Source organism: Petaurus breviceps, unplaced genomic scaffold (assembly GCF_028583685.1).
Source record: "Petaurus breviceps papuanus isolate PSGF00001 unplaced genomic scaffold, PetGlider_PUasm1.0 183, whole genome shotgun sequence".
Taxonomy (NCBI): domain Eukaryota; kingdom Metazoa; phylum Chordata; class Mammalia; order Diprotodontia; family Petauridae; genus Petaurus; species Petaurus breviceps.
Genome location: NW_027185791.1, coordinates 17,572,970 through 17,592,698, shown reverse-complemented (window position 1 = coordinate 17,592,698; position 19,729 = coordinate 17,572,970). Strand labels below are relative to the sequence as shown.

The 19,729-nt window shown below is 35.5% G+C and overlaps 1 protein-coding gene across 3 annotated transcripts in view; it reads left to right on the top strand.

Annotated features, from left to right (window-relative positions):
- TUT7 (terminal uridylyl transferase 7) overlaps positions 1–19,729 on the top strand; it is an 87,259-nt gene that overhangs the window by 10,879 nt on the left and 56,651 nt on the right. For all 3 annotated transcript variants that reach the window (XM_069087950.1, XM_069087952.1, XM_069087951.1), the window contains exons 5-9: positions 6,551–6,728; positions 12,521–12,609; positions 15,143–15,194; positions 18,044–18,113; positions 18,752–18,878. In XM_069087950.1, the coding sequence (XP_068944051.1) occupies positions 6,551–6,728; positions 12,521–12,609; positions 15,143–15,194; positions 18,044–18,113; positions 18,752–18,878 (516 nt within the window). The remainder of the gene's footprint in view (positions 1–6,550; positions 6,729–12,520; positions 12,610–15,142; positions 15,195–18,043; positions 18,114–18,751; positions 18,879–19,729) is intronic.

The following is a 19,729-nucleotide window of genomic DNA, read 5'->3' as shown; positions in this document are numbered from 1 at the left end:
AACAAAAAAAAATTAAATATTCTCTCACCCAGGAAACACTTAAAATCTTTGCTTAGTGAAAAAAATATGATAGCCAAGCACATCATCAGTTTAGAATACAAGCTCATTTGTTACCATGTTATAGAGGTAAATATGGAAAGATTATGAACAGTTTTGCTTCACAGAATAATGAAAAGTATTGGAAGAAACAGTTTTGCAGAAAGCTTAGTGTGAGACCCAGCTAAATGAGATTATCCCAAGAATATCAATGTAACAGAAAAATCTGCCGGCATTTTACATTAATCTGTTAATAGTGAGAGAAGAGCCAACACATTTGTCCTATTATTAGCCGATAAGGAAGTAGAAATGGCACCCAAAACAGTGAAGTCGAGAAGAGCATCTGAACAGATCAAATACATTCATTCAGAGGAAATACATACAGATGGCAAAACAGTTTTAAAGTCACTTAGATCCATTTCCAAAATCTCCAAAAAGATGATTCCAGAAGGTTAAAGATGGCATTATTACCAATAAAGGCAGGAGACATCATAAATACCAATCCACAAGCCTATCCTCATTTTCTTAAAATCTTGACAAGAATAGGCTATACAAATACAGAAACCGTTGTTGATAAAAATATAAAGAGGGAGTGGGCAAAATTTCAGAGAATATGCTCTACAGAAAACCTCATCCTCACAATGACACTATATATACAGAGAGAAAACAAGATTTTGCCCTTTGTTGATTATAATCAAGTGTTAGAATCAGTATATGTAGCAGACTCAGTATAGTTTGTGACTGTCTCCCAGATGTCCGCGTCACACAGAGTTCTTTGACGTGTGCCACAGAGACGATATCGCTAAATGAATTGGTCAGTTTAAATGGTCAATTTCATGAGCATATGCTCACCAGTATTCACCAGTGTGCCAAAGACTTCCTTGTACAAAATCCAAATAGGAATTCTCTATAGGAGATGTAGCATAGATCATCAAATCTCTGAGTGGGAAGGGCTCTCTAATCCAGCCCAAACCCAAAGAAGAATCTCCTCAAGGGATCATCTACTTTTTGATTGAAGATCTCTGGTGAAGAGGAGATCCCTTTGTCCTAAAACAATTCATTCGCTTTTAGATGTCTCCATTTGTTTCTGTTACATCAAGTCTAAATTTGTGTCTTTACAATCACTGCTCATTATTTGACCTTTGGAACCGAATAGAGCATGTGTAATCCTTCTTTCACCTGACCTTTCTGATATTTGAAAATGGCTACCATGTTATTCCTGAGTTTTCTAAACATCTTCATGCCCTTTAGCCATTCTTCATATGGCATACATCTTAAAGCCCTACAGCTGGTATGGTCAGCTAGGCCTAGAATTAGAGCCACTCATCTTGATATGAATCCTGCCACATCCTTAATTTAAGTCATTTCCCTGTCTAGTCCTGAGTTTTCTCTTGTATAAAATAAAAGGGTTGGATTATATCATTACCATGATCTTGGTTACTATTCTCTGAATGCTTCCTGGTTTCTTAGTTACTCTAGTTATGATTTGACCAGGCCAAAGTGCAGTAGTCTATTGCTTCCCCAGGCCTGCACCTTTTTTCTCTTGATGCAGTCTAATATTCTGTTAGCTAAAATCCTCAGATCTTTTTCAGATGAACTCTTTTCTTGATACTGACAATTCTCACTTTATGTAAGTGGACTGTTCCACAGACCTCTACATAAAGCAATTTTTTGGTAATGTGAATTTGTCAGTGGATTTGGGGAAGGGAGAGAAGAACAGACACAGAATGAGGGTCACAGCCAGTGGAGGGAGGGGGCCAGCACATGGGGGCCATAGACAGAGAATCGACAGCAAAGGAGGAACATGGAAGGGAGCCAGGGACAGACTTGCAAGCTTAACACACAGGCAGGTGGGCAGAGCAGGACAGACGTCTCCTTTCTCCACCCTAAAGGTCTGAAACCAAGCCCCCATCCAGTGGTAGTAGTCTCCTGGGGTCTGTTCTTTCACTTGGAGGTGGTTTTTTAAGTAGTTGGTTTTTTTTTAAAGAATTTTTTTTGGTGGGGGGATGGGAGACTGTGAAGTGCCAAGCTGAGGGGCAAGAGTGAAGAAAGAGCACAGTAAAATTAGTATGGGTGTTTTTTTTTAATGTGGGTTTATGTAAAGTTGAACAAGCATAATGCAAATTTACATAAAGCAAAAACTGTCTGTATACCTCTTCTAGCTTGTACTAGTAAATATGTGTGTGTGTGACATATACCTTCATGTCTATATTAACATTGGTATGTTTACATTTTCCCCATTGAACTTCATCTTATTAGATTTGGCACAGCTTTCTAGCCTGTCAAGAGACTCATCAGATTTCACTAATCCATCATATTAGCTATCCCCTCAGATACTCCGCAGAAAGCTTTCCACATTGACATCAAATTATTAATGACTGCTCTCGCCATTCAAACAACTCTAAATTCACCTAATTTTACTGTCATCTAGCCCACATCTTTTCCCCTAGAATAGTATGAGAGACATTCTTTTTGTTTTTCTATCCTCAACACCTTGCACAGTGCTTTGCCTATAGTAGGTGCTTGATAAATCCTTGTTGCTTGGTTGACATAAGTTGAATTGTATTCTGTCAGTCTAGTAACACTGTCAAAAATACATAAAGTTAGTCAGGTATGACCTGTCCTTAACAAAGCAATGCTGACTCTTTGTAATTACTGCCTCCTTTTTTTTGGATGTTCACCAGCTAAGCCTTTGGTAATACTTTTTTGCCAGCATTTGAAATCAATCTCACTGACATATAGTTTACAAATTCTTTTCTTGCTTTCAAAAATCAGAACATTTACCATTCTCCAATCCTGCAATGCCCTTCCTGTTCTCCGTGATCTTGTATAGATTATAAACAATAGCTTAGTCATCACATCTACCATATCAGTAACATCTGGGCCTGATGATTTTAATTCATTAAGGTGGTTGGATGATTTGTTTGTGTTTTTACTATCTCACTATTTATCTGGGGATCAACTCCACCATTTTTTTCTACCCTCTCCAAGTATAAAGATGGTTCTCCGTGGCAGAGAAAACAGAAGCAAAATAGTTCAGCAGCTCTGCCTTTTCTGGGTTCTGTTATTTTCTTTCACCTCAATATAGCTAAACGTCCAAAGGTCTTAAATCAGTTTATTCTGAGTTTTAGCACTCCTGACACTATTCTCATAGGACCATCCTACACTTTTTATTCATCATCTGTTACTGCTTGCTTATATCTTCTATACTTTTAGAAATTACTGAGTTGTTTCTTACCTTGGCATCCACTTTGCTCTTTTTCAATAAGGCCTATTTTTTGTACTTTTCTTTGAAATCTCTCCAGTAATCTAGGATACGTATCAGAGACCCTGCTCAACTTTCTTTCCCTTCTCTATCACAGTTTCTAAAATGAAGTAGTCACTTTATTAATTTTTCATCATTTCTACCCCTAGCAACCAGTTCCTACTTGTTTGTGAGAATCAGTTATAGGATTGGATCTTCCATTCAAAGGATCAAATTATCATTAAAATTATTTGAAAAATTATTAACTGTTCTTTTGGCAGAGAGAAAACACTAGTAGATAAAACACATAATTGGAGTTGGCCATTATATTATGCTGCCATGCTAGACTTATGACCTCTTTTCTCAAATTCACTTTTTTTTTTTTTTGCCTTTTGGAGGGCAATTGGGGTTAAGTAACTTGCCCAAGGTTACACGGCTATTTTTTGTGTGTGGGTGTTAAGTGTCTGAGGCCGGAACTGAATTCGGGTCCTCCTGACTCCGGGGCTGGCGCTTTACTCACTGCGCCACCTAGCCGCCCAAATTCACTTACTTTTTTTCTCCTGTCCAGTTAGAATGTAGTATTTCCTGATATTACTTCTGTTTCTACTTTAATTGACTTTCATCTAGATGTTCTTTACCATGCTTCTGTGCTCCAGCTCGACATCATATCTTTGTAATATACAATTTTACTATGTCCCCTCATTTTCCTATCCTGTCCCTTTTAAATAATATATACACATCCAGGCCAAAGTCACAAGTCTCATGTGATGCCAATGGAATCTAACTTGCTTTCTTGCATGTGGATCTCTAGTTTATCTTACATTACACACACACGCACGCATGTTGTATGTCTATACATAGACCACTGGGGCCATGGATTTTATTCCTGTCCTCTTTCTTAGCTTTTGTGTCTCTTGAATTTCTGAATGCCTCTGCTGTTATACTTACAATGTTGTTACTGTAATCTGTAGTTTCTGGCTTGGTAGATATATATAGAGATATAGATATATATATAAGCAGATTTCTTCCTCTATTTTCTGTTTAAGGCTTTTCAAATAGATTTGTAAAAGTCCAGGAATGTAAATTTATATTAATCCTCTGTAAGATACAGTTTTCTTTTCTCCAGGAGGATGTCATTTCTGTATTTTAATCTGTTACAGAAATTCTTACCTGAAGTCACTAGTGGTGATGAAAACACCATCTCTGCCCATAAGGATTTTAGTTTCTTGCTCAAGGCTGAATAATTTTTAGCAACATTTTCTAGATTTCTTTTGACAATGTCATTTGTTCCCATGTAATTCAGAATAAGTTGTTGATAGTCATGTAGTTTTACGTCTTCAGACAGTCTTTTCTTCTTTTCTAGATACATGCCTTAGGAAAAAAGCTGGTAACTCATTGTTAGGTTGACAAATAAGTGCCTTGCTACCTCTCAACAGATGGCTCCTCATCTCTATTTCCTTGGACCATTACTGGATAACCTCTCACCTCTCACCTGACCTGGTTACACATCATTATTCCTAGAACCATAAGTAGCTGTTTTCTCATTATCCACTTCAGTATAGTCCTAAGGATTTTGTGGCCTTTCTTCCCTTTGCTTTCTAGATCACATTTTTTTCTATTCTTTAGGTTTCCTGACTCTTGTCAGGATTTTCCTCTGCATCTTCTTATGCCTTTTTCTTTGTTTTCACATTGAAACTGTTCTTCAGTTTTGTATTTTTTTAAAGAGCACTTTAATTTTCTTAATAGCCTGGAATACGTGAAAAGTTATTCTTTGCCTTCTCTTCTAGGACAGACTCTAGCTTATACTTTGAGCATAGATAAGGCATTTGGCCATATCATAATTATTTTAAAAATGCCACTCTTTGTCATTCTAACTATCAGCTGTCCTGGAGAACTTCTGTGGCAAACAGAAGTTCTGTTTGTGGGGACCTTTAGCTCCATATGTGTTACTTTCTTATCACCTTGTTAGAACCATATCATTTTGATTGCCCCTTTACATTCACACCTAACTTCTTTTTGTCTTACCAGTTTATTACCCTTACCAATTGTCTGTTTTTCCAGTTTACCTTTTTACCAACTTCCTGTTGATTCTTACTCAAGCCTCTTTCTACCCCTTGGATCTTCTTGGGTTCCTCTCTTTTTTTTTCCTAATCAGAATTTATTTATTTATTTTTAGTTTTCAACATTCATTTCCACAAGATTTGGGCACATGCTTCAGATGGACAGTGAGCTAAACCTAGAATTGAATAGAAGGTTTTCATATCAGTTATGGGTTTTTTTTTTTATCCTATCTCCCCATTCTGTCCCAGAGAGTCATCCTTTATAATAAAGAAGTTTTGAAAGAGGAAAGAAAAAAAAATCTGTAAAACTAACCAATAATACAGTGCTTTCAATGATCCCAAGCTTCCCTCTGACATACAAGTCTGTCTTTTCACCATGAGTGATCTTTCCATAATACCATAGGCTGTGGACTATGGATTTCTGTAATCTCAGAAGAATCATAATTACAGGTGACCCAAAATATAATGGAAAGACATACAACGGGGTTAAGTAGGGAACAACATATTACCACTGATGAATGATTTGTATGCAAAAAAGCTAGTGTAAAAAGCATAAAGAACTAAAAAAAACAGGTTGACTGATCTATCTTGTAGCTAGAGCTCAGATGAACAAATGACCAGCAATCATGTTGTAATGGTATCCACAGAATACTAGACAAACCAGAGAAAGACCTCCATCCAGCATATTAGGTAGGTCCTCTGCAAGTTTTACGCACAGTTATGTATAAGAATTGCAGGATATGGGGGACATTTATACCTTGCTATCCTCATCAATTGAGAGATGATTCCCATACTATTAACATAATTGGATCCATCAGAGTAAGTATGAAGGTACAACCCAATAGCCTGCACCATGATTTCTTGATATGTATGAAATCACCAGTCAGGTACTAAGCATATATATATTTAAACAGTTGCATATGTATACATAGGCTATATCAGTATTAAAGGATATCGTTTTATAATGACCATTTCTAATGTTTTCCCATAATTTTTATTTTTATTTCTTCCTGCTATCATTTATCCAGATACAGCACATATTAAAGCACATATTGAATATGACTAAAGCAAATGGCTGGGGAAAGGGTGAGGGAATATAAAAGGGAACTCCAGAAGCCTCCCTTGGGCTTTGCCTCAGTGAAGTATTAGAATGAATTAGTATGTGTTTAATTGTTCTTTCTAAGTGCTTAATCTAACAATTTATCTTAAGGAAAAACATGAAGAACAGCTGCTTACTACCTTGCCTCCACCAACACCCTGCCAGATAAAAGCTATTGGTGTTGCCATTGACAAAGTGGTAGAGGAGTTTGGCTTAAATAATGAAGACTTAGAACAAAGGCTTGAAATAAAACAAACCATGGAAAAACTGTTCCATCAGAAGTTACCAGGTATTCTCTAGACTTGCCTTTTGATTTGTATAGTAAAAATAGCTCTTACGTTACTCACTGGTGGTGATTTTTAACCATTAAGGGAAATGGACATGGTCTGTCCTGAAGCTATTTCTTTATATTATCCATATCCAAGGTAAAATTACTTGTGCAAGCAGCAGTTAAGGGTTCTTCTTCTTTATGACTTTTTTCCTAATCACACATGCTACAGTTTTCCATGTTTGGGTGTCAACACAAAGTTCTCATATCTTAAACCTATATTATATCTAAGTATAATATATAGTTGGAAAATATTCCTTTACACTTTTTACCTATTAAAAATAATTTTTGAGTTTATTGAAAGCCAAAATTTTTGTCATTGGACAAAAGTACTATTCTAATACCTTTATTACATAGAGGTGACCCTGGCTTCTTGAAGGCTATATGCCATTGGGGTACAAAACTCTGGAAGTTTCTACACATGCTAGAAAGATTTTGATATGGTCCTGGAGACAACTGCTTTTTATAGATCAGCCTAACTAAATATTGAGAGACTCATCACCAGAAGACTGACTACTCGGTGATGAATTCTCTGACAATGGCAATCCATGAAACTGAAAGACAAAATGATCCTTAGTTCTATGTAGGCCCCTTCTCTTCTGCACATATCACAGTTGCAATCACAGTTTTTAAACCATCTATAAAAATTATCTTATCTGTTGGTACTCTAAAATGTGAGATCATCATCTAGGCATGAATGAATGAATATATTACTAGAGGAACTGAATCTTATCACTATTGATAATCCCCGCTACAGACTGTAACAGAAGATAAAATGAAATTATAGCTAAATGGAAGGACGGCTCCCAGGTTTTTCTTGAAAAGACAAATAGAAGAGTTGACAAAATTGGTTTTATCTTATCTTTTATCTTTTTCATCAAAAGCATGGGGCAGTTGGTCATCTTGTTTTGTTGGGCTCATGATAAGCATAAGCAAAAAGAACACCTGGAAAATACTTCTTGTTTATGTATTACCTGTTGCAAAAGAAGAAATTCTTTGAAGACCTTCCAATTAAGTCAACATAAACATTATCAGCTACTTCCGTGCACAAATGGTATGGAGAACAGCAAAAAGTATATTAGAAAATGCAGCTCAGGATTAAAAAAATGAGAGAGAGCCAATGGTTTACAGTCTACACAGAAGCCTCACTGCTACATATCACTAATACTTTCTTTGGGGAGAAAGTTGGGAGGCTCTGAGCATTTAAATTCCAAATAACATAATAAAAAATAAAATTTGTTGTATATTAATAGGTAACAGCTAATAATCCATCTTGGAACCTGTTCCCAAATAAACTGTCTTTTTCCATTCAGACCATTGCCTTATTAGAGCAAAGATCAGAAACGATACCTCATCATAAAAATAAAGTTAAGAAAGTATGACACATAATTGAAACAGCTCCAGTGTGAACTTAAGTTAAAATTTAAATGTTATTGATAGAAAAAAATAGGAAATGGATAAAGAAACAGACATTGACACATTCTGACCATTTCTTAGTTTAATTAAAATTTTAAAAATTTAAAATTAAAAATTTAAATTAAAGTCTAATTATTGTAAATTGGTTGGCCACAGTGAGAAGACCAAAAGAGCCTAGGAACCTTTAGCCAACAAATGATCTCCTTTCCAAGCAAAAAAATATGGTAGAACCACTTTAGAATATAAAAACATTTTTAAAATATTATAGAAGAGAATGACAGGAGGTTATGAGCAATATTACTTCATAAAACAGGGAGGTCCAAGGATAGGGGGAAACAAGATAACATTTGGCAAGAAACCCGTTTAACTAAGAGCATTTAAGGATGAAATTAAAACAAGGACATCACACGGGGAGAGGATTCTTAGAGGATGAATAAGATCTGTCAAGATTTCTGAAACAAGTTTTTACCTTTAATGACAAGTAAAATCATCATTTTAGGACTCTTAAAAAATCAGTTACCAGTGTAACTTTTGTTACAAAGTAAAAATGGCACTGAAGAAAATAAAGATGAGAATAGCAGTTGGACCAGACCAAGTATATGCAAAAGAATCTGGGAGAAGTGACAGAAATTTGAGTATACTCCATGCACTGCTGGTAGACCTAGGACTTTGTCTGGAAAATGTTAAAGTCACTAAACCTCATGCACCTTTTGACACGGTGTAAAGGCTACTAGGCATATACTCCAGAGATGAAAGTTACATATCCCGCACACACAAAAACTTTCTGTAGTAGCAAAGAATTAAAAGAAAAGCAGGTGCTTATTGATTGGGGAATGGCCAAACAAGTTGCAGTATGTGAATATAGTTGAATATTTCTGTGCCAGAAGAAATGAAAAATATGAAGAATTCAGAAAAAATTAAGAAGACTTGCATAAAACAATGCAGAGTGAAATAAAAGAACCAGGAGAATAATTTACATGATGAGTGTAATAATAGAAAACAAGCCAAAAAACACCTTGAAATGCTTCAGAACTCTCAGTGATTACTGGTGGCTTCAGAAAACTAAAGGTGTATACCGCCTGTTTTTTGGCAGAGACACATGGTGAACTCTAAGTTAAGAATAAAGGATACGTTTTCAGACACAGCCAATATTCATTTGTATAGCATGGGGAGAACTTATTTGGAGGTGGAAGGTATTTTGGGGAAATGACAATCATAAGAAAGGAAAGAACATCAGTAAAATAATATTTAAAAGGGGTAAACAATCATGGCCATTATTACTACTTTAAAAAGTCAGTAGAGAAAATAGTAATTCCTGATTCATATGCCTGTTTTCTGCAACTCTACAAAATATGAAAGTGAGTCACAAAAAAAATTGAGATTGTCTTTGATGAAGGTATAAGAGAGAAATTAGCAAGATTTTACAAATGATATTCTATGGTATATCATGTGTTATTTATAGCCATGCGGCTTCAAGAATAAAAAATCCCCCTGTGTGCTTATTAACTCTAAAAAAAGATAGAGCACAATGCTCCTGTAAAGGGTCTCCAACAAGATGTTTCCTTTGTATGTATTAAAGTCGTAAAATTGAGTTCAGCAGCCTTTTATTCTAAAAGTATTTATTGAATTTAACAACAAAAACCTTTTATAATTAATATCAAACAAGGCATAGAACAGATGTTGGCTAACTAAAGATGCTTACTAATGTCATGGAGGATGTCCAGCCCAAAATGAAGAAATCTATAATAATTCTCCTTTCAGATAGTGAGAACCTCTAGATTTTTCTCTTTGTGAATGATATTGTGTTAATTGCATCATGTTCTAAATATTGCAGCCTCCTAAATAAAATCCAGAATCATTTAAAAGATTGAACCACACAGGAAGACACTAGAATTTATCAAAAATGTGGTCAGTACATAGAGCTAATCCATCACTTCTTATATGGAACATAGACTGCAGATGAAAAGTCAACTGAGCCTAGAATTGAAAAGAAAGGAGAGCTAGCAGGATTGCATTTGGGAAACTTTACATTAACAATCCCCAAACTTCACCCTGAAGTTAAAACCTATGTTTTCCACACTGGTATTCTTCCATTAGTGTTATATGACTGCAAATCATGGAATACTACATTCCTCCAAGGCATTAAAGTTGTGAGCTAAACAAAAGACAGTGGAGAGATATGTATTGGACATGAACAGGTTGCAACAGATTACCAATAAAATATTGTATATAAGAAGCAGTGTTGAAGATTATATTAAGTAGGTTCGGTGTATGACCAGAAAAAGAGGAGCACTGGTTAATACCAAGAGAGAGGGATAACGGACAACCTGCATACTTCATTGGTGTCAACATAATGTCAGGCTACTTAGGCCTCTGCAAGTTGCGTGAACTCACAGTAGAGTATTGACTTAGAGAAGGGTATGGACAGTAGGCACATGAGGTTAGAAGGCTTGGATGTTCTGTGTTCTGCACTGCTAGAAAGAACACCTCTAATTAGTGAGGTCAAAGATCTGTCTAGGTATAGAATAAAGGTAAATCTTTGGTCACTGTGGCTTTTTCCACATGCGAAAATAAGTTTAGCTAAGCCACAGAGGCAGTATGGTGAAATGGAAAGATCACTGGATTTGGAGTCTCAAGCTCTGGGTTCAAATCCTGGTTCTACTACTATTAGCTTATATGACTTAGAGGAAATCACTTTTCTCTGGGCCTGTTTGTAAATGGGTCTTCATTTGTAAAACTGGTTGAATTAAATGATCTTTAAACCTTATGAACTAATCTTTTTAGGAAACAATTGGAAATTAGAAAAGATTTTTTGTGAGTTTATTCATTGTAAAACATTGATTTCTCATGTCGTCATCAGTATTACTCCTGTTTTAAATTTTTTATTTTTTTTTAGGGTTTTGTTTTTCCTGTGATAGTTTAGGCAAATGATTTATGGGTATTGCTGTCACAGCATTATCAAAATAATCATTAATTATATCCAAAAGAGTGCTAGTAACTCTTTTGTACCTTTAACAGTACTGTAAGTCTTAATGCGTACTTTCATAGAAATAAGGGAAACTTTTTTTTTACTTTCTTAATATACCATGTGCCTTACTTTATGCAATAAAGTTGGCTAGAAAGTAAATCATTTTCCAGTTATTAAATGGGATAGTCTTATAATGGGAAATTGTAGTCCCAAGAAGTAGTAAGTCACATGAAAACAAAAAGAACAAAAACTTTAAAATTACATAAAGGAAAAACAATAATTTTCTGACAAAAATAGTAATATTCAAAATTAAGTTGCACAGTACAAATAAAGAATATAAACTTAAAATATTTTGCCAGAAACTGCATTTCCTTGAGGCTCGATCTACTGGAAAGGGGGATGTGGCCTGTCTTGTATAGTCTTTTAAATTCAATCTGTACCATTGTAAGTATTCTTAAAGAGTTGTTGTCTCTAAAATGATTATCTTGTGTTAATATTTTTGTGACATGTTTACATACTTTATGAGGTATTTATTACGAAAATGGTTCATGTCCAAAAGGATCATTTCCATGATTTCCTTCCCAAAATACACAGTTCACATTTTTACAAGACTTGAAAGTTTACAAACCACCTTCCTCACAACAACCCTCTGAGGTAGTAGCATTATAGGATTTAGCCCTGAAAGAGCCTTAGAGGCCATCTCGTATAGCCCTCACCTTGCCGGCGAGGAAACAGAAGCCCAGCAAAATTGTGACTTGACCAGTCACCTAGCTAATGAGCAAGAGAGCCAGGATTCGGACCCAGGTCCTGTGACTCCAAGTTGGCTGCTCCTTCCCCTTCACCACACTGCCTCTATCTGGTTAATTACTGACAGGATCTGTAAGGGGAAAAAGGAAAAGAATGAAAGAAGCCAGTAAATTGGGGATTAGAAAGAAAAGTCATGTTTGTATTTGTTTCCCAGCCCTTTTAAGTAAGGATTCAAATGTTAAACCAAAATTAGATTTTTATCTTCTATGCATTTCACAATAATGTTGGTTTTTCAAAATATTGTGTTTGAATCTTTAGTCATATTTAACTTATTTTTCTGAAAATTGTACAAATTTATGAAACTAATTTTCTGCATGAAATATAAGTGAGAAGGCAATTTCTTGACTTATTAAAACTGTTATATTTAGTGATGAAATTAAACTACACTGAACTTGGGTGCTCTCTCCTTAGTTCTCCTGAAATTTAAAGTATATTTGTTTTTATATGTGAATCTATTTAATTTGGTTCCCTCTTCTGGGGAGGAAAAATAAAACTTGTCTCCTTTTTTTTTGGTAAGATTTTGTAAATTAAGTTTTGCTGATGAGAGTATTTTTATTTTTAGATTGTTCTTTAAGATTGTATGGGTCATCTTATAGCAGATTTGGTTTCAAAAATTCGGACTTAAACATTGATGTTCAGTTTCCAGCCACTGTAAGTATAAATTTTTTTTTCTAAAACCATAGCAAATTGTGATAAAATCTTTATGAATATGAGTTCTATAAAAAATATATTCTGTTAACTTTATTTGAACTCTTTCTTTGGAATTATTTCGGATAAACATCAACTTTAATTGAAATTGTTGCAGCTCAGACATTTCATCTTGTCTTTTGTGGTAGCAGTTTGCCCCAATTTATAAATATAACCTTTGATTTAATGAAATTTTATTTTTAAATTTACATTCTTAGTAGTCTCTACAAATAGCTACCAAGTTGCTATTCTGTTGAATCTGACAGGTTGTTGAGTTTTGTTCATTTGAAAATAACTTAAAATTTCCTAGTAATAGGTTTATTTTTTAGTTTTCTCTCACAATATCCATCCATATAAAACACATTTATTAAGTATAAAGCATTATACTAGGTTATTATTATGGCTAGGAAGATCAGTAAGTTTGGCTTACAAACAATTTCTTTATATCAGACAGTCCAATGTTCTTTCATTTTCTAGTCTAACAGTTATCAAACTTTTTGGCCTCTGGACCCCCTGAGGTCAGATAACTCTGAAAAGTTATTGAGGACCCCCCAAAACCTTTTGTTTTTGAGAGGCTATAATCTATCTATTGCTTTTTTTCCTAGCATATTAGAAATTAAAGCTGATAAATTAAAAACCATTCTTTTAAAACTAACAGTAATAAACCCATTACATGTTAACATAACGTTTATATGAAAAACAACTGTTTCCCAAAACAAAAATATTTAGTGAGAAGGGTGATGTAATTTTGCATATTTTTGCAAATCAGTTTAATGTCTGACATAACAGAAAACAGCTGCATTTTTATCTCTGTTTCTGTATTCAGTCTGTTGCTATGTCTTGTTCTGGTTAAAGTATATAAAGAAAATCCAGCCCCACACAAATATGTAGCTGGAAAGAGAAATATTTTTTTTAATGCCTTTTTTAGTGTTTATTTTTTTTTTCAAATGCTTTATTAACTTCTGATTTACATCATTCGTTTCCGCCAGATTTTGAGTTACAAATTTTCTTCCTGTTTTTCCCCTACTCCCCCCCAAAAAAAATAGCAGTCCCACAGGATATCCCTTCCTCCAATCTGCTCTCTCCCATATTTTCTCCCATATACCTTTCAACTTTTCCAGTGGATCTCTATGCCCCAGTGCCTGTATATCTTATTTCCCAATTACATGTAAAATAGAAAAAGAAATATTTGAATAGACAACTAATGTCTTAATATTATTGCAAAAATAGTTTTAATCCAGGAGAGCTCTAGGGATTCATGGACCACACTTAGAAAACTGCCATTGTAGTCCATTTGCTCTTCTTAATTTTGTATTACCTGTGCCGTTTTGTGTCACATGTCTAGTAAACCTTTACGGCCTCATATTTACCATGTATTTATATGGACTGTACAGATTCTGATGATAGACTTTCAGGACTGGACTGAACTTGAGAGGTCACTTAGTTCACGACCTCCCTTTCTCATTTACAGGTGAGGAAACCAAGACCCAGAGAGGTTAGTTAATTCATTCAGGCCTGGAAGTGGCAGAACAGCTGGGTCTAGTACCCAGGATTTCTGACTCATGCAGATTTCTCTACATAACAGGCATGATTGAGAGCTAGAGAGAGACCTCCCTCCCCATCATTGAATCTAGCCCTCTTATATAAGCTCCTTCGGTCTTTATAGCCTCTTCTTTTTATTGCTTATAAATGAAAAAAATGTTCAACCTCATAGAATGTGTTAAACATTTATTCTATAGCAGGTAATCTTTTTTGTAATTAGAATGTATAAATATAGTCAGTAACTCTGCTAAGTTTTTCTTTGCATTGTGCCTCTTTAAGTAAAAACTGGGGGAAAAAAACCCTTTTTCTTTGTATTGTCTTTGTCTTTGTATATCCCACATAGCTGAGGAACTTCTTGTTCTAGAGAGCAGAAATGGAGATGCAGATTGATGTCAGTATTGTAGTCTTCCCCTTTCCTGCTGTACTTCACCAATTTCCCACCTCTTCCCCTGTCCTGCTAATGGTCTGTTCACTTCAGCTTCCCTAGTTTTCTGCATACCCATGGGGATTGGTTTTTATGGCTACTTGGGCAACTCAACAACCAATCATAAATTGAAAACTGGAAGCCTTTAACCTTCGAATATTCTGATCAATTATCCACCCAATTGTAATACTTCTTAGTTGATCCGTGTGTCTTTGTGTCAGCTCTTCCCCAAAGTCTTCCACAGGTGAGGTACTATTAGTTATTTAATATTCCAGTTGCCTAGATGCCAGATTTCCAAAGTGCAACTATGTAATACTTGTTCTTTTGGCTAGCTTCGTTATAGTTTGAAAGGGAAAGTTTCGTGTCCTAAAGAATAAATAGCCAATGCATATATGTTTGTAATTATTAGACCTTTCATTTCCATATCAATATGTACATCTCCTATTTTGAACTGTATGTCATCACAAATAAGATTCAAATACTTGTGAATTGAGCTGTCTCATTTTTTTATGTATTTGGATTATTTCATAGATGACTCAACCAGATGTGCTCTTACTTATTCAAGAAAATTTAAAGAACAGTGGTAAGATGTATCATATTTTTCACTTGTACTCTCAAAATCATTCTTTTGTGTTGAAATTGTCCATTTAAGTCCCGATATTTTGAAAAGAAGGAACATTAGATGTTGTATATTGTTTGAACATGTGTGTGAAAGTTAAGACATTGAACTCAGAGGAATTTATTATTCATAGGATTTAGAGCTGGAAGGAACTCTATTTCTGGATCATTCAGGTCACATAAGTCTTACCCTTTCATTTTACACAGGAGAAAATCGATACCCCAAAACATAAAGTTTTTCTCCCAAGTCACATAAGTGTTAAATAGCTAGGATTTAAACCTAAATCTTCTAACTCCAAATGCAGGGTTCTTCCCACTATGCCAGGCTACAGATCCTGCTAGGATTTCTGTTGTGAATAGTTTGTTAGATTAAGTATGATCATATGTATGGATGAAACTTAACCCTACATGAAAAAAACTGAATTAGGGCGGCTAAGTGGTACAGTGAATAGAGCACCGGCTCTGAAGTCAGGAAGACCTGAGTTCAAATTCAGTCTCAGACACTTGACACACTTACTAGCCCTGGGACCTTGGGCAAGTCACTTAACCCCAATTGCCCTCCCCTCCCCACTCCAAAAAAAGCAAAAGAAAAAAACTGAATAAGGTTGGATCCTAAAAATTGGGCCTCTTATATTGAGTTGGAACCTAATATATAAAAGACATAAATAATACATGCTTGTGAAATTAGAATAAGATGAAAGTTAACGGAATTTTAGAGACCTTGTAGATAATCTAGGCCAAGTACTCTACCCTTCTCCCCATTTTATATTCTACAAGAGAAGATTGAGACCCGAGGAGATCAGCTGACTTGCTTAGGATCGTCTGTACTTAGCCCAGGCTTCTTGCCTCTCAAACCAGTGTTCTTTCCATGCTACCATGCATCTTCAAACCCCCTATTCTTACAGTAGTGAGTAAAATGAATTAAGGGAACTTCAGCTGAAATAAATAATTGACACTGTAATTTTTAAAATGTGTAAATTATTATCTGTTCCCTTTTACCTGTTCTTTAGCCTTGATATACACGCATGTATATTACATAACCATATCTTGGCTTCAAGCTTGTAGTGAGTTTTGGAGTAGTGATCTATGATCAAACCAAAATTTATCAGTTGGTTAATGCAATGTCCACTGTTGATATTTCTTGTATTCTCAATTGGATACTTTATTTTATGTTCTTCAGTGTTCCAGGTGAAGGGAACCATTGTCTACTAATTAATTTTGTGGCTACCCATAGCATATCAAAAAGGTATTTTTAATAAAGCTTTCATTGAGCCTGAGAAATAAAAAGAGACACAAGCAGTTTATCCTACTTTCATCACTAAAAGTTCCTAAAGAAGAAAAGACAATAGTCAGAGTTTAAATAAGCAAGTGTGAATCCATGCATCATCTATCAATTTGCCGGTTGTTGATGGAAAGTTACAAAACAGCTTTCTGTTTATTATGATCAGAATACAAAAGGTAGCATTAATTGTGATAGTTATCTTGGTACAGTGTAAAGCGCACTGGTTTAGGAGTCAGAAAATATCACTGCCATTGGAGTTGGTCTTTTCCATTTCTCATTTTGATTTTGCCCAAGATCCAACAATCAGCAAGTATTAAGTGCACATTTTGTGTCAGCCATTGTATCAGGCCCTGGGATAGAAAGACAAGAAATGAAAACAGTCCCTGCTTTTAAGGAACATGCAGGAAAGACCACAAATTCAAGTATCCCATAGAAGTGCTGGGATGGGGAGAATAACTGCAGCTCATTTACAGAGGTAACACCCTGTGCCTGGGCAGCTTAGAGCTCTGAGGGCTGCAAAGCTGAGCCAGGTCTTTGGGGTCACAGACTATGTGTGACTGGCTGTAGCAGAGGCAGGACCTGATGTCAGCTCTTCTGGCTCCTGAACCAGGTCTTTGTCCACTGCTCCAGGCTTGCTTCTTCTCATATATAAATACATACAAAATCAATACAAGATTGTTGGGGAGGGCCAAAAGCATCCTTTTAAGAAAGATGACTTTTATAAAAGTAGTAGAACAAATTTTAGTAATATTTATAGTATTTCTGCACTCTTAAATGTCACCTCAGTATCTCTTAGTCTACTGCCCCTTTAAACATAAGTAGTGTGATTTAATTTGTACTATATGCTTTTCTAACCGACAATTAGCTTTTCCTATGACATTTTTTAAAAATCAGTTAAAAAGAAAATCTCTCCAGTAAACAGCCATTGGCAAGTCCGAGACTTGTTCAGTCCCCTAGCTCAAGAATTCCAAGCTGAAGTAGGGCCAGAGTTCCTTAGGTGTCATCATTAAGAATGGAGCCAGTGGGGACGGCTGGGTGGCGCAGTGAATAGAGCACCAGCCCTGGAGTCAGGAGTTCCTGAGTTCAAACCCCGCCTCAGACACTTAACACAAAACTAGATGTGTGACCTTGGGCAAGTCGCTTAACCCCAATTGCCCCTCCAAAAAGCAAAAAAAAAAAATGGAGCCCCCAGGAGCAGGAACTCATTTGGCTGCCTATGAAAACAAGAACCTTCCTAGGTCAAAGCTTCCATGACAATCAACAGCTGGCTTGGACCCTCTCAGTTGCTGCTGCATTTAAGTTTGGGTGAAATGGGGAAACCCATTCTCAGAAAGAAAACTGTACAGTTCCTTGTGAATTCTTGGACTTGGACTTGTAACTCTCATTTTTACATATAGGTTTGAAATACTCCTCTTTGCATAGTTGTCTTTTAAAAGACAAAATCAAAAAAGCCTCTCCTAATGATTGTACTTTATCAAATTCTGGTTTTACAAAAACTTTATTAACATGCATAATATTTTTTCTTTCCTCAGAGTCTTTCATTGATGTTGATGCAGATTTCCATGCTAGGGTGCCAGTGGTGGTGTGCCGAGAAAAACAAAGGTCTCAGTTTGTATCTCCCGTTTATAGGCATTAAGGTCACCTAGGTCAGCAGGCAAACACATATAATTGTCTGAGTGATTCAATTGCCAGAACAAGTTGATGCATACATTAGTATTTCGCAAATTTACTATTGATATTTGCTGTATTTTGGGCAATTCAGGTAGAAGTCATTTTTTTAAGCCGATTCCATCAAAGGAAAGTGTTGGGAGGAAAACATTTCTCACCCATTTCAATTACATGACCAAAATGATCTGCCCCTAAATTTTCTGTCACTCCATTTTGGATGCATTGCATAGTAATAACATGCTGGCATGCTTGTGTCCATCTGTCTCTATACATCTGAAGTCACATAAAAGCAGCACTGACTGCTCGGTAGCTGTGAGTGTCTCATTTTCCCCGGACACGTTCCTCCCATGCTTTGTAATACACGGTCCTGCTGTGCCTCTCTTTATTAGAAGTTAGCTTTGCCTTCTCGTTCCTGTTTCTTATATAGGCAGAGCTATCAATTAATTTCGGCTCAGTAAATTTTTAGACACCAAATGAAGTTTTCAAACTTTTATGATTATCTTAAATCTTAATATGGGGGAAGAAAAAACGGTTCTCTGTCTTGAAGTTTTGTTTTGTTTTCATTGTTTTAGTGGCCTCATTTGTAAAGTGAGTGCAGGAAATGAAAATGCTTGTCTGACCACAAATCATTTAGCTGCTCTTGGAAAACTAGAACCTAAGCTGGTCCCTTTGGTAATTGCATTCAGGTACTGGGCAAAGGTAAGCATGGGTCCTCTAAATACAGTCATATATTCTTACGTGAGGATAAATTTCCACATGCAATTTGCCTAAAGTTTTTTAGCCTCTTATTTTAATTTTTTTTTTTAATTTTGGATATGTATCAGAATCTGTATAAGACATTAGTACTTCTGGGCAAATGGAAGAAATGTTGAAATCCAAAGAAGGAATATGAATTTTGATATTTTCATTTCCTTAAAATCTTTCAATATACTTGAAACATTAAATTAAATTACCTCCCTTTAAAAAAAAAAAGCCAAAGAAAATATGACATTTTAATTATAGTTTCCTGATTTGGGGCCCAAACAGGGACAGGATGCGTTCTGAATGTCTGAGATTCTAAAGTTCGTGTAATTGAAATAGTGATAGAAGAGAGCTACAGCATGTTTAACCCAAATTGAAGGGGTAGTACAATTTCTCTTTCAACATTTAGAAGTAGCTGAATAGCAGGCATATTAAAGTTGTTTCTCCTGTGTATTTGGCAGAACTAATAACATGCTGCCCTTTGTACCCAGCCATCAGATTAACAATAAATGGCTCATGAATTTTAATTGTTTTCACAGTAGTGGTAATAGATATACTCAAATCCACTGGTGTTCTAAGAGTTTCAGGGCACCAAATTGACCTAATTTGGTTCTTCCAAAAATGGATTTGGGTTCAAACAGAGCAACCTGGACATCTGTAAAACAATAGATGGACTTGAAACTGCTGAGGTAGATTGATGATGATGGTGATAAAGGAATCACAATTGTATAGTATCTTTTGACTTATAGAGCACTCATGATAACTCTGTGAGGTTGGCAGGAAAAAAGTTGTCATCCCCAATTTATAAA